Source organism: Annulohypoxylon maeteangense, assembly GCF_022496945.1.
Source record: "Annulohypoxylon maeteangense strain CBS 123835 unplaced genomic scaffold GGS22scaffold_6, whole genome shotgun sequence".
In the NCBI taxonomy this organism is placed as follows: Eukaryota; Fungi; Ascomycota; class Sordariomycetes; order Xylariales; family Hypoxylaceae; genus Annulohypoxylon; species Annulohypoxylon maeteangense.
In genome coordinates this window covers 1,093,573-1,108,224 of record NW_025953253.1, presented here as the reverse complement: position 1 = coordinate 1,108,224, position 14,652 = coordinate 1,093,573, and the positions used below count along the sequence as shown (strand labels likewise).

Below are 14,652 nucleotides of genomic sequence, written 5' to 3'. Positions count from 1 at the left end.
AGCGGGTTTAGCGCCGTCGATGGTTGCTTGGATGACTGAGCGATACGCTCAGGAGGATCGCTCAAACACTGCAGCGGCGCCGTTCAGAAATGCGACATAGAAGTAGCAAGAGAGAGTGCAAGGCCGGCCGTCTAGAAGCAACCCATGAACCCCGTAGCATGAGGGAATGGGTTCGGTTCAGATCACGGTATAGCCGAGCTGCATGATCTACCTACAGCCAGTGCCATGGGAGATATTGTCGTTAATGGCCGTTAGGAGACTGTTACCGATAAGCATAAGTATAGCGCCGCCGGCAAACCAAGCCATGAACGTGGGATGCTTCTTGAAGAGTAGACCAGCGGCGCAGCGACAGTAGATGCAACAAATGAGATCATGTAAGCTGCCAAGCGTAGGGTGGTGTCGCTGTTAACGAATGAGAATAAAAAGAACAGTGAGTAAACGGTTACAACCATGTTTGAAACACCAACAGAGCCCCAGCAAAAGAGGGCAACCCTCTACTAGTCGCCGAAAGTTTGCATAGGAAAAACGTGGTCTATGGTCAATAGGTAGTTTCCAACGCTGTTGGGCGCAGAAAGTAAGCCATATAATAGCTACTACTACATATAAGACCACCATTTGACCACTCACCCATGTATATATGGCTCCGCCGGGACTCAGAACCATGGCGATAGTCAGAGTACCTCTGGGGAATGGCATCGCACCGAGAAAGTAAGCACGTCTGACACGCATCCATGGTGAATATGCTGACGTAGACGTCAGGTCTACTAGAGCCAGCTATGGATCGGCCGGCGATAACGGCATCGATTGACTGTGCGGAGTTGATGACCGCAGGGCCGGCCTTGAATAAGATGACAGCAATTAAGGACAAGAGTTTGTTGTTGGATGGTTCTTGAAGCTTGCTCCTGGAAAATGTTAGGACTGAGAGTAATTATGTGGTTTATGGAGACAGACCATAGATGATTGATGCCACTTCCCTCAGATGGGAGGCCATGGAAGCTAGGCCGTTTGCTGGATTCCAAAATATTGAGACCAACAGCGGAGCGGCCTCTCCGCCCTAAAGAGCCTGTTACAAGCCAACATCAAAGCCATCTTCGATATAATAGATTGTAAGAGATATCTCTTACACCAGAGAAACCAACCCAACGTAAAGGAGCGAAAGAACTGATTACTACCTAATTTGTACCGATTACTAATCCTGGCCTATTACGTAAACCACCCATCGTCGCTGCGCTGGACAAACGGATTTTCATCACGATTTAGCGCCGGAGACATCGGGATTACCGCGATTGAAAATTCTTGATAAGGAGCGTGGTGAAAAAAAAACCAAAACCTAAGATCCTTTTCCCATACAACCATCATTAAGAAAACTTCATAATACCCTCGTTAAAATCGGGCGTTTTCATCGCCCCCGTTGGCTTGGACAAGGTGTTTGTCACAGCTCGAGACCTATCGTTATTTCGCGCCTTTCTTCGTCTTGTCGACGGCTCGACAGGGGTTACCTGGACGCTATCAGTAAGTTGAGTGCTAGTGATTAACTGCCGTAGGTACGTATAAAGTTTTCTGAAATAAAAAGCGTACCGTTCTGATCCAGCTCCCAGAGATCTCTGTTCTTACTCTCCCGACCTTTTGATTGGCGTGTTTGTTTCGTGACCCGGTGTTTCATACTGCGGGTCATTCGAGAAAGGTTCGATTGTTGGAGATATCTTTGTGCTTCACGAGAGACGGTGGGGCTTGATATTGTATGTTGTTCTTCTTCGAGGATTCGAGACGTGAAACGCGGTCGGACGAGAGCACGTGGTTGCGATAGATCTACGCCTGAGGGAAGATCTTTTCGTGCTATAGTATATTCATACGGCTGTTCCATTTGGTTGAGCTCGTCTAGGTCGGGGAACATGGGGTAGTTAGTCGGTCTGTCCCGCATCTGAGCCGGCTGAAAAAAGTAACCTGGCCAGCCTGGATTCTGGAGTTTTTCGGAGTTTGGCGACGTTAGAGTATTTGATAATTCGGCAGACGCTTCTTCGGTACCGGCAGGAGACGCTGCTGGCGGTGATCGTGGTGATCGTGGTGGTGATGGTAAACGATTGGGTTGACCGTTGATTCTTAACTGTCTCGATGATGCTTGCTGCATTTTCCATATTCTTTCTTGATTGGCAATATGAGCTGCTTGAAGTTCTGGACTTGCCTTCGGGAACGGTATAAACATCATCATGAATCTGTCCTGGCAATAACGACGATAGTATAAGATGGGTATGTATGTAGTTATGTGAATATGTGAATTGTTTGTAGTTCAAGCTTGCTTATGTCCGAGCTCCGAGCGGTATTATGTCACAACGAAATGATAGAAAAAATTCAACACTTGTCGGAGTTTCTGGAGTTCCTAATTGGGCTAATCTTTATATCTTATATTAATTTATGAAAACATGAAAAAACATATATCATTTATTTGGTAATTTCTTTTTGCAAAGAACAATACTGCTTGCGTTGTATGTGTTACGTTAGTTTCGCGCGCTGTAAATTTAGCATCAACATCATGCATCTGCAAATGATATAAGCCCCATTACCGCTGTTACTTCTCAACAGGAAGACAATTAGTCAGCATGCCTGCCCGCTTGGCTTAGTGGTAAAGCGCATCACTAGTACCACATCTAGTGTGATGATGAGATCACTGGTTCGATTCCAGTAGTGGGCAATTCAATTCAGCTATGATATCGCATCGTCGCGACTTCGCTTTTTGCTTCTACGTTCTTAAAATATAAGCAAGAAAGCGTCGACAGATTGATTTTTTTGGGGGGTCTGCATTAGACACCACCTAGATTAATCTTCTTTTTATTCATTCAATCCCTACATTAATCGCGAAGTCCCTTGATGATACGGCTCTCTTCGGATAATTGAGTTTACTCGCCACAAAACGGCCATATTTAGTCCCAAGTAAACCATCACATCACGCATCCAATCAAGCCATGGGACATATAATCATCAACGTATAATCTTGTTCATTCATCTACTAGCTCCTAACAAGCTCGCGAATACCAAGTATACTCGCTCTATCATGCCATCCGTCCGTCTAAATTAACGCCTGTATGTGACCTTCTATTGTGCGGTCGATTAAAATGCCAATTTCCAATTCATCCATCCCCGACTCTATGGACGATCACCTCATCTACGGGAGCCAAGCCCGGAACATAAAAAACCACCACCTGCTAGAAAGAAATGCGTGCCAAACTCATGAAAAGTGTCATGCTGGAAATGAGTGCGATGCCATTACTCTTCGTCATCGGTATCGACGGGGTGTGGGGTACCCTTTGGACTGTTGAGCCATTCGATGTGTCGTAGTCGTCTGCGAACTTCCTGTTCCTTCAGCTCCTTCTTAGTCTTCTTCCTCTTCTTCTTCGACTTAAACTTCAGGGGCGAGTTATCTTCAACGCCCGAGTTCACAGCACTGCTCACGGCGCTGCTGGCAGCTGTACTATTGACTCCACTCGTGATGCCGCTAGTGAGACCGCTGTTTGGCTTGCTGTCCTCGAAGCGGTCGAGGGCGATTGAAACATTGCCCTTCATCACCATCTTTCCATCGTTGATGTGCCATTGCTCAGTTGATAGGGCACCGACGAATTCTTCGTTGTGGGAAATCATGACCACACCACCTTTGAAGTCCCGAATCGCGACAGCAAGACCACCGAGAGAATCACGGTCCAAGAAGTTAGTAGGTTCGTCAAGCACGAGTAAATGTGGGTTGTTCCACATCGCACCAGCAATAACAACCTTGACCTTTTGACCTCCTGACAAGCTGCCGATTTCGTTGTGGTTAGCAATCTCGGGATCGAGGCCGAGGTCCTCAAAGTGCTTCGAGATGACAGTCGGTTGAAGCTCTCGGTAGCCAAGACCTTCACGAGATGCCTCGTGGTCGTCGAACTCCTGTACAAGCTTATCGAAACCCCACTCAATAAGCGTGTCACGAGACACTTGCGAGTTGTACTTTGGTAGCCAAGCTTTCCATTTCCTGTATATCGTTAGTACCGGTGTTTTTATAAGGTATATTGACAGCAAACTTACACTTCATATTGGAACGTCTTCTTATACTTCTGGCGACCGACAAGAGCTTCGACTTGTCGCTCACCCTTCCCATCGTTGAGGTTGATTCGCTTGTCCATCTGCTCTTTGTCCTTGTCGGAAAGAATACGAGTTTGTTTCAGGAACACTTCTCGGTCATCTCCATTAGCGTATCGCCATTGTAGATACTGGTTGGGCGTTTTCTCGAGATGCATCTCGACGTGTTCAAGAGCGTGTTGCTTGATGTAACCAATTCGCAGGTTGGGATGCTTCTCCACTCTTCCGCTGGTCGGAATCACCTCGCCTGTCAACAACTTAATCAAAGTCGACTTTCCTGCACCATTTGGCCCAATCACGGCGACGCGAGATGAAAGACACAGCTGGCAAGAGACATCAGCGAGCGATGGCTTAGGCGCCTTGGGATACTGGTAAGAGACTCCAGTCATACGAATGATAGCTCTCGTTTGGGATTTCACGCCAGTCAAGATACCGGGAGGCGGGAACTTGAACTGAACATTGGAGGCAGAAAGAGTGTAGTAAGCTTTGGCTTCCGGGCGGATTTTGACAAAGTCTGAGAGATTGCCCTTGAAGTGGCCGAGTTTCTTTCCGGGTTCGTAATGGTAAATATCAGTTGTTACATTATCCAGGAAACCTGAGTCGTGGGAAACAATCAAACTGGTGATATCTGTGTGGGTCTTCAAATAGTTCTCCAACCACGCAATATTGGCAACATCCAAGTGATTGGTAGGTTCGTCGAGCAACAGAACGTCGGCTTTTTGCAACATTGCTCGAGCAAGAGCGAGCTTCATCTTCCAACCACCCGAGAGAGAGCCAACCTTTTGAGATTGTCTACCCTCAGGACCTGCTGTAAATCCAAACTCGGCAAGGACTTCGGAGATTCTCTCTCTGCCCTCAGATGCGATTGTAGGGTCCTTGGCCATGAAATCTAGGATGGTAATGTCGGCGTCTTCTCCTTGGTTATGCTCGACATAACAAGTACGGAGCACATCCTGTGGCGGGAAGCCTTCTAATTTTCCACCAGCGATACTCTTCATCAATGTAGACTTGCCAGCACCGTTACGACCACAAAGACCATATCGGTGTCCCTTCAATAATCGAAGGTTGGTGTGAGATAGAAGAAGCATACCACCATACGCCAATGAAAAGTCGGCATTGACAATCTCTGTCTCGCCGTCATCCTCTTTCTCTGGTACACCATACTTGCGGTGGTCCTCGGCAAGATAGAACTCATGGACGCTGGAGGCAACAGCATCACTAGCACCGGGTTGATGCATCAAGTCTTTCAGATAAGGCGCAATCCTAGCCGGGATCCGATCAACTTGGCGATGATTGGCATCCTCGGTTACCATCTCACAGATGTAAGGGCGGGCGACTTTATAAAAGTCTAGGTCACCTGACAATCCTCCGTTCTTCTTAATCTCGGCGTCAAGGACTTTAGCGACATCATCCGCGGAGCATCTCTCCACCACCGCATTATCATCGCCCATAGCCTTATCCATAACATTCAAGGCCCTGGTCGCTATTTCTCGTACCTCGGGTAGAGGTGCGCGCTCGGCGACGCTCTTCACACCAGGCTGGAGTTTAGGTAGGAATGTACGCGCCTCGATAGGATCGTGAACTAGCTTGGTCAAGTTTTCGGTAATCACGACTGTCTGTCGCAGTACTTCCTGTGCGGTGGTGGGGTTGTTGAGGGTTCTCTCGAGGAAAGGCGTAAGAAGGGCGAGGACAGGAGACGTCACTTCGGCAACAAAGGTCGTCTGGGAAAGAGCGTGGATTGCCTTCTGGAGAGTCTGGGTGGAAGGGTGGTGCATGGTGTCGACAAGGAGAGGAATCCTGGGAGCGACATCATCGTTGGACAGCAACGTCGTAATAGATTGCATCGTGATAAGCGCTTGCTTCTCAACTTCGGACTTAAGATCGTGCATGTTTCCTTCGACAATGGGGATCAAGCTAGCGAGTTTTGCTCCCATAGCTTCTCTAAGGATATCCTTCTCATGAGCCTGCTCTTTCGTGCAGCCAATCTCCATCTTTGCTTTGTCAGCCATCTTCTGCATCAACTTTAAGGCTCCAACTGTGCCCTGCCATTTTCCAGTTTTCTTCGATAGGTAAGCGGTAAGAGCAGGTAACAAGCCGACAACCATGGCCTCGGGGCTCAAAAAGCCGAAGAGCGCATCAAGACCATATTGCGCAGCATCGCGAACTACTGAGCCTTTGTCGGCTAAAGCATCCAAGGCGGTTGCTACCAGACCGCCATCTTGAACGAGGAAGACGACTTCGCTCAATTGCTGGCGGGGTGGGAACTTTTCGAAAAGAGCACCAAGAAGATTCTGGGCGCTCTCTCGTCGCAAACCACTTTTCTTGTCAGAGGCAGCCTTCTTGAGTTCTGCCACTATGCCATATTCGTGTAGACCGCGGAAACCAACAGTATTGAGAAGAAGTTCGCAAAGACCATAGCAGGCATCGATTGAAGAAGCAGAAGTCTTGGCAGTGAAGATGGTATTGAGAATTGACGATACATCTTGTTGCGAAGGCGGGGGAGGGGCATCGCCGGATTTGGCCACCATTAGCGGCGGCGAGACCTGGTGAGGCATCGTGAGCGGTCGGTGTTGACAGATTAGACAGAATAAGACAAAGACGAAGACAGCCCGAGTTGTTTAAAAATAAGAATGGGCGTCGCAGAGCGTTGAAGAAGGGCGAGCCGAAACTGCCCGAAATGCCCTCGATTGTGGGCGCTGGAAGGTGTGTCGGTGAACCAGCGTCTTATTTTGTTGTGAAGTTGAAATTGTGAGAAAAGTGAGATTGGCAGATTGCAGATTGGTTATCTTCAAAAGCCCATTTCGAAAAAATTTAGCCTTATCGGGCAGCCCCTCGAAATTTTTTCTTCCATTATTAGTCAGCTCCACAATTTCCCATTTGAGTATATAGTGGGTCAGTTTAAGTACGTACCTTGAACACGTTTTCCTGCCGTCGTCTCCTAGTGGAGCTTGATCTAGATCTGTCTCTTCAAGCTTAATTCTTAATTCTTAATTCTTAATTCTGTAATTCCGAAACTACACGTCTCTGTTTGAAAACTTCGAAAGCTCAGGTTAGACATACTCGATTGATATATACTAAGTATTTTTTTTTTTTCAAACATAATTCAGAAATTGAATCTATTTTTTCAATATCCAAGGTAAACGCCATCCCAACATTAACCTTTTGCTAACAGCTTATTACGTTCAAAGCGTCAGCCACGCGTCATTTATAATAAACTCAATCAATTCAATCCCAACATATTTTCAACATGTGTTTCTCCCATATTCTTGGACTATACTATCGATAATAAGTTGCTAGAATCCTTATTAAGATGCCTGTTCTACCGAACTTTAGCAGCCTAACATCTCAAACCTGCCTTGGCAGATTTCGGCAGAGCCTCGATACTAGACCGACCGAAAGATGCGGAGAACCCCGTAAACGTCCGAAGTCTATTGAGCCTTTAGCATGACATAAAACCACCAGAATATCAACGTGGTTTGCCGATACAGAATTCTGTGCGGATAGCCTCAACTTATTGAACTTTCTGATTAGGCCAAAGGTTACCTACCTAGTAGTCTAAACTAGACGACGAAGGCTATTCTAGCCTAAGCCTTGCGGGGACTCCGCCTTTAGCTCTAATGGGGCTTTTGTTTCGCTTAAGCCTTAGGCCTTAGGCCTTGAAGCCATGGCCCAAAGTCAGAATTTTTAGCCACCTTTGTGATGCTATCGGCACGCAGTCACTATACCGATGCCATCTTCATTTCCCGCTTATCCAAAGATGGGTAAGATGGGTATGTCCGCTTGGATGCCTAGAACTTGGATTATTTCAAAAATTAATCGTGACATCGTCAAGATGTAAACTAGCGGATGTGGAAAGTCCGACGTCAAAAGCTCTCAGGTTTCCTGCCTAGGATCATGGCATACTCGCAAGCTAGCTTGGCTTGTTTTCTACATTGTCCCAGGACTTAGCCACGAACAACAACATGTCTTCCTGACCGGACCAAGCTTCTTATAAAATGAGCTTCAAATTGGCCAGACCTTCAATGGCTAGCCTTCTAATAGACTAGGCCTTTAAGAAGCATGTTAATATTAACATTATTATGTAATAGGGGTCAGCGTTTAACCAGACAAACAGAACCCCTTTTTTCATGGCACCTGCGACGTTGCAGGTCTTCCATGCGATAACCACCCAAGAGACCACGCTAAAGATAGTCGAATCCATGAATGCTTGACATTAATGCCAGTCTCGAGGTGGATGCTCGTAATTCACTAGTGGCTCTTGCGTATACTCCTACCTATACGTGAATGAGAGGTAGTTATTAAGTTTAGTAGCAGGTTAACGTGATCTCGAGTATCACTATGGGTGGGTATTCAGGGACAACTTTCCGGCCAAATATCGAGCTTGAGGCGTTTCCGGTTGTTAGCATACCACAAAAGGATTTTGGTCGGATTTATGGTTACCTCAGAGGCGGATTCCACCAAGCGGGGATTTCACGGCAATCATCTTCTCAAGAAACTTCCCTCAGGATCGTTAGAGATTATGATACACTCTTAACCATATGGCATATAGTTGCGTGGATACTAGGATGAACGATTCGGCCTTTTTCTGAGTAGAGCCTCCACCTATAGTTACCCAGCTAAGGCTTTGGCTCCACAATCAACATCGTGCGAGCAAGGATAGGATCATTATGCCGAAAGCTTCAGACGATAATCCCAGGCCAAGCCACACGCAGGTCAGACAAAATCGCTGATTATTCATCATGCGTATAAGAAATTCTGGGTCGAAGATAAGTTCAACAGCAGCCATCGAAGGTACACTACTCCCGATTCAAACCGAGCAGCGTCTCAGGTCGCAAATCTCGCGCCACTTGGCGTGGTTCTTCGAAATGCTCTAGCTGTCTAGTTACGCGATGCCCTAGTGACGCGTGGCTGCTTATAAGCGAGAATAAGAGCAAGCATGATAATCACCTAATATTCCATACGGCTGCAGATCTACATGGGCTTGGCGTTCGAAGCTCATCGCTCAACATCTGTAACATACACACCTACCTAGCATGTATGTACGTATCAACAATAGCCGATAATTTCGTCCGATGCCACAGACTTCAGGGGCGCGCGCTAGTATGATGTACATAGACGTCCGTCGAGTCCCAAGCTAGCGGGCCAACGGCTCCCCTATCTTTTGCACAGACCAGATCAGCCATACATAGGATACCTATTAAGCCTCAAAACTTATTAGAGACCCATCGATAGCGATAGTGACGGGTTATAACTTACTGGCCGTTACTATGAGATGCCAATATAACCAACTCCCAAAGTAGCAGGTCGATGATACTCGCGATATTGGTGTTAACGAGTTACCTACTCAGAGGAGGAGCTGGTGATGAATAGAATTATATTGCAAGAACGGGATCCGGAGATGCGAAGGCCAGATTGTTCTAGGCGCAGCAACGAATATGCTACATTAAAATGTTGATGTTGACGTTTAAAGTAGCAGCTGCAAGATCTGGTAACACGGTAGATGCGTTTTGGGGATAGGCGGAATGGAGAATTCGGTAGGGATTCCCAAGCTTCGCACATCACATCCCGCGTAATATTGGCCGGATGGAATCATCCGAATAGATACGGCGGGGGAAGGAGATACGATAGTACGGAAATACATGAATGATTCGCCTGATTCGCCGCCTAAAACCCAAAAAGACACCCTTACGCGGAATTTACTAATGGGAGCTAGAAGCCAGGTGACCAGCAAAATCGCGAGATGGGCGGGATAGGCAGGATGGGCAGGATAGGCCAAGCTCCATCTGGGTTGCAGTTCAGGGAAATATCGCGGGAGCTGTTGAGCTCATTGCCAAGCCACGCCAAGACCATCTGAATTTCCTGATCGGGACAATGAGGAACCCCTGGCTAGGACCGGGATAAAGCAAACGCGAACAAATGTATCGGCCGGCTCGTAACAGCCTGACAGCGTACTATGCTGCTATGGTCGACGGTGGACGACGGTCGTCAAAGTTAGGTCCACCTTGCATGTCGGTATATCGGTAAGGTATGGGAGGGATGGGATGGGATGGGATGGAGGGAGATCATGCTCTGCATGCTGTTACCTGGAATTCGGAACTGTCATCAGACGAACTTGCATATTGAAAGCTCCGCCACCCTTAGCAACGGAGCTTGCAGGAGATCATTCACGATGCGGCACCCTAATACGCTCTACGATACAGCCCCCATCATCAATATTCAATTTATCATGCACCATGCGACGACGGGTCATCAACCAATTCTTAGTACGCTATATAATAGGTATTACTTACATATTACATGCCTACATAGGTAGGTAGGTAGGTAGGTATACGTAGGTATAGTAGTAAGTATATACCTATATACGTCCATAATTGTCACAGTCTATTATGTATATTCTATTAATGGTCTGACCCTTTGTGTGGGCATCATCGTCGAGGCCGTCCGTACGGGCCGTGAGATCCTAATTCCGCCCCGTAGCTTTTTTGGTATTACCACTACCACTACGACGTCGACTTGATGTGGGATGGCGGCGGAGCAGAGGCCCCCCCCAAATTGAGTGCTAAAATGATATCAACGACATCGCTAAGCACTCTGTCACTTCCCAGTCACTCCACAACCCATGGCCAGTGGCCACCACTCGGTCCAGGTACAAGGGTCGTTACGCGGGATTTGCCGTGGGGTTGGTAACCACACCTTTCAGTTACATGCGCCGCTAAGCTGGGGAAAGTCGACGGAAAATTACAAGCGGCTTCAGGGGTCTCGCGATGCGCGCGGTGCGTTCCCCGGGCGTCTTTCGATTTGCACTGAAGCTTACTGTTTGCAGCCATCGGTTGCGACTCTCTCGATGATAATTAGTTATTGACCAAGGGGGTGGATTTGCGGTTCAGATATAGGTAGATTTGTCATAATAGACGACGATGATAGTGAAATCTAGAGCGCACATAATAACATACTAATCATAACGAACCCCCAGAGCGAACCGCGTAATAATAATGTTGCTCCGTACCTACATACACACATCATCTCGTACACGAGCGGCTGTGTTCCTATTTTAAACGCACAACGCTCCTCTCCCTCTCGGAGCAATATAACGCAGGCTCAACTGGACATCGATGAATCTGGTATTCGCAATTTAAAAGCTCTCTCTTTTAGCATGTGGTCGAGTAAGACAACCCAACCAACCCATATATACTAGGTATATATATAACTATCTGAGTTATAAGACAATTTTTGGACATGGCGCTTACGAAAGGGTGTCAGCAATATCACCACCACCGTTCCCTTACTGTCATAAATACCCCGAGGAGAATTGGTCTATAATATCAGAAACCCCTCGGGACATATCACAGGCCAAAACCCCTCGCACAATGGCACCGAGTCAGGATTCCGGCTTTCAATTCATCACCTCCATTAACACGGTGGCGCGCGATGACGAGACACGCCGAAAGGTGCGCTCGCACGCACGGCGGCAAAAGCTGCCCAACGGACCCAGCCAGCCGCCGCAGGGGACGAAGAAGTCCGGGTCGCAGAAGGACCACACGTCGAAGTTCCGGGTGAAGCCCAGCGGCGGGAAGCAGGAGGCGGTGGCGAGGCATGAGAGGAAGTTGAAGAAGACCAACTGGCTTGCTGTAAGCGTCGCAAAGGAACTCCCGAACTTCACGCTGCTGCATATAGAAAAGACCCCTCTTACGGAGACCCTGCTCAAATACTGTATGGCCGTATGCTTATCGCCGCAGCAAGACGTTGTAGAGAGATGGTTCGACCGTACCGGGGCGCCGACGTATTTGAACACATGTAAGTAGGATCCGTATGGCGATGCATGTATTGGATTAAGGTTGTTAACAGAACGAGAACAGATTACTCCGGGTTCCTTGCGAACGCTTTCGCGATGAACCCCGAGGGGACTTGGGTCCAAGCTGTAAGTGTGTGTGGTGTTTTGATTCTACGGGCGAGACTAACATGCCATAGCTTCAACTTGATAAAGCCGCTACGCATGCATTCATCGCGATGATAGCGGCGATGCATAATTCGCTTGCGGTGTGGGCGGACACGAGTACCATCGATTTCCACCGATTCCAAGCGGTCAAATCTATCAACGAGAGGTTAAACCTAGAGGGCAAAGACGATAGCAAACCTATCTCAGATGGGCTAGTTGTCGCCGTTGCTCTCCTCGTTAATATCGAAGTAAGTCTTCAACAGAAAACCGACTTCAAAATCTAGCCACATGTCGGACTAACAGTGCATAGGCCTTCATCGGCTCGCTAGCTGCAGCGGCAGCACACATGAGCGGCCTGAAAAGAATGGTCGATCTCAGAGGCGGTATCGTCGAAGGTTTCCAACATAGCACTATCCTTCAACGGTCAATATCATGGTTAGTAGAACATTCCCTCTCCTGCATGGCCACCACCTACTAACCACCATAACCACCGTAGGGCTGACTACTCCTACGCAACCGCGGCGCACAAACCCGTAGTCTTCCCCTTCATCCCGCAACTCGCATCTTCGCTCGCCCTACACGACCAATTCACAAGTCGGTCGATGCTAGCGAACATGGAACCGCTCGGGTTCAAGGACCTAACGATCCAAAACCGCGAGGCGGTCGAGTTATTCGAGCTTTTGTACTCTATCACCGAGTGCATAAACAGCTTCGACTACGCCAGCCTCGAGAGCACATACGGCCAGCGCATCCAAGTCAGCGACTCCATCTACATGGTCGAATGGCGCCTATGCCAACTAGAAGAGCTATTACGGTCGCAGAATTCGTGGAAGAGAGCCGGCTCCGCTCCATTGCTGACATCGATCGAAGAACCAGAGAGGCGGTACCCTTCGCCGACCGATCTATCAGAAGTATTATTGTACGCGGCGCATTTATTCCTCCACCTCGCCATCAGGGGCCAGCCCCCATCAGCGCAACGGCACCGCGCACTGGGAGATGCACTGATGTCTGCCCTCTGCGACCCCATCCTATCATTAGATCTTTTATCACCGCCCAAAGGCTACGAGGCGCCGGAGTCCCAAATAAGCCTAGGCAGCGCGGTGCAGCCCCCACAAGGCAGCATATCCACATATGCCCCTCCGTCCGAGCTCGCGCAAGCCAGCACATCTCGGCTACTTCTCAAAGACGAGCTGCACGCCAACATTCTGTTATGGTCGCTGTTCATCGGGTCCTGCATCCGCATCCCTGTAGCGCTGGATTCCTCTGTTCTGCAGGGCGACCAGCACGACTTCTTCGTGAACGCGTTAAAGAATTACTGTCGGATGCGTGGCATCATCGAGCGAGATGTGTTCGAAGCCAAGCTCAGGGATATCATGTGGCTCCACAGCTGGTGTGAACATCAGTTAGGCCTGGTCTGGATGGAGATCGGGAACGACCTTAGACCGTGGGTCACCGTAGCAGGCGAGCGCGTGAATGCGAACGTTGACCGTTCACGTTAAACGTGAACCATAATTAACAGGAGTTGAGAATCCGGAGTCCGCGTTGCTGGGAATGAAGCATAATGTTTAATCGTGTAATGATAGGCTGGTTCACAAAGGAAAAAAAGTACTGCTCGCTGGAATAGTATCGAGCTTCTTCCCCCTGTCGGATCTAACAAGTCTTGTTAATTATTGGATTGGATTGGACTGGATTGGTTCAAAGTTGTTGAACCTCTAAGGATACCTACCTACCTCATACCTCAACCCTTTATTCAAACCACATTCACCACTCATTGTCTTAGGTTTCATCTATATCCGGATCCGAGGTGACTGCTGCTGCCTGGCGACTGACGACAAAGGAGTCATACTATGCATGAACCCTTCCGCGATGCTCGGTCTGGAAAACGTACAAAGAGAAGGCATTCTCAACATTATGGCTTCAAATTCCGCATCAAGATCTCACCATACAACTCTCACGGCCCTAGAGTCATACTATGAGTCAGCCAAATCCACCTACCATCAAACTTCCTTCTTGCAATTCAGATCCGGATCGGGGTAGGCGTTCGGGAGCACCGTCCCCGGAGCCATGCCCGTATCCGTCCGTGCCCACTGAAGGCTCTGAATCAAATAAATGTCCTTCCAATTGCCCGCGCAGTCTTCTCTGAGAAAGGGATGAGATGAAGAGCGACATGAACGTCTAGCTGTGCAATAATCGACATCATATCCATATTATTGCCAGCACCATTGCCGCAATTTCGAACGACTCCATCTTCTCATTTGAGGTTGTGCAACACTGTCTAGGCAACAGATAAGGGAGCTAGGGAGCTAGAGCATTGGAGATATTGGGGGCCAAGCATCATGCACTCTTTTGCTTTCTTATGCGAGCAATATTTGGTGGGGATCGACTAAGTACATAAAGATGAAAGTGACGGGGAGATCAGCCGACGAAAACAGAACTTGCACAGAGCGCTATTGGGAATTTTTATGATCTGGGTAGCATTAAGGGGGCATCTTGCAATTTTTTGGTTTTTTTACTGTTTGTTGTTGTTCATGATCAGTCTTTAGCAGCGATGGGTTGAGCGGGTGGATAGGAACATACTAAGCATTTGGAGGCGTATTAATCATGTCTCG

General features: G+C 48.1%; 3 protein-coding genes and 1 non-coding gene across 4 annotated transcripts; 2 read left to right on the top strand and 2 right to left on the bottom strand.

The window, feature by feature from the left end:
- Nucleotides 1-1,115: 1,115 nt before the first annotated feature.
- On the bottom strand, nt 1,116-2,444 carry GGS22DRAFT_125822 (uncharacterized protein). The gene is made up of 2 exons (XM_047958338.1): nt 1,579-2,444; nt 1,116-1,499 (listed from the first exon to the last, which is right to left on the bottom strand). Exons 1-2 carry the CDS (start codon nt 2,207-2,209, stop codon nt 1,453-1,455), a joined length of 678 nt encoding a protein of 225 aa, XP_047820038.1. The 5' UTR covers nt 2,210-2,444; the 3' UTR covers nt 1,116-1,452.
- Nucleotides 2,445-2,603: 159 nt separating this feature from the next.
- Nucleotides 2,604-2,689, top strand: GGS22DRAFT_t57. Its single transcript has one exon. It is a non-coding gene; the product is annotated as a tRNA-Thr (tRNA).
- A 284-nt stretch (nt 2,690-2,973) lies between these two features.
- GGS22DRAFT_125816 (prion formation protein) lies at nt 2,974-6,875 on the bottom strand. The gene is made up of 2 exons (XM_047958337.1): nt 4,054-6,875; nt 2,974-4,000 (listed from the first exon to the last, which is right to left on the bottom strand). Exons 1-2 carry the CDS (start codon nt 6,660-6,662, stop codon nt 3,262-3,264), a joined length of 3,348 nt encoding a protein of 1,115 aa, XP_047820037.1. The 5' UTR covers nt 6,663-6,875; the 3' UTR covers nt 2,974-3,261.
- A 4,150-nt stretch (nt 6,876-11,025) lies between these two features.
- GGS22DRAFT_125714 (uncharacterized protein) lies at nt 11,026-13,781 on the top strand. Its single transcript, XM_047958334.1, has 5 exons — nt 11,026-11,901; nt 11,964-12,025; nt 12,076-12,291; nt 12,354-12,478; nt 12,540-13,781. Exons 1-5 carry the CDS (start codon nt 11,475-11,477, stop codon nt 13,540-13,542), a joined length of 1,833 nt encoding a protein of 610 aa, XP_047820036.1. The 5' UTR covers nt 11,026-11,474; the 3' UTR covers nt 13,543-13,781.
- The last annotated feature ends 871 nt before the right edge of the window (nt 13,782-14,652 follow it).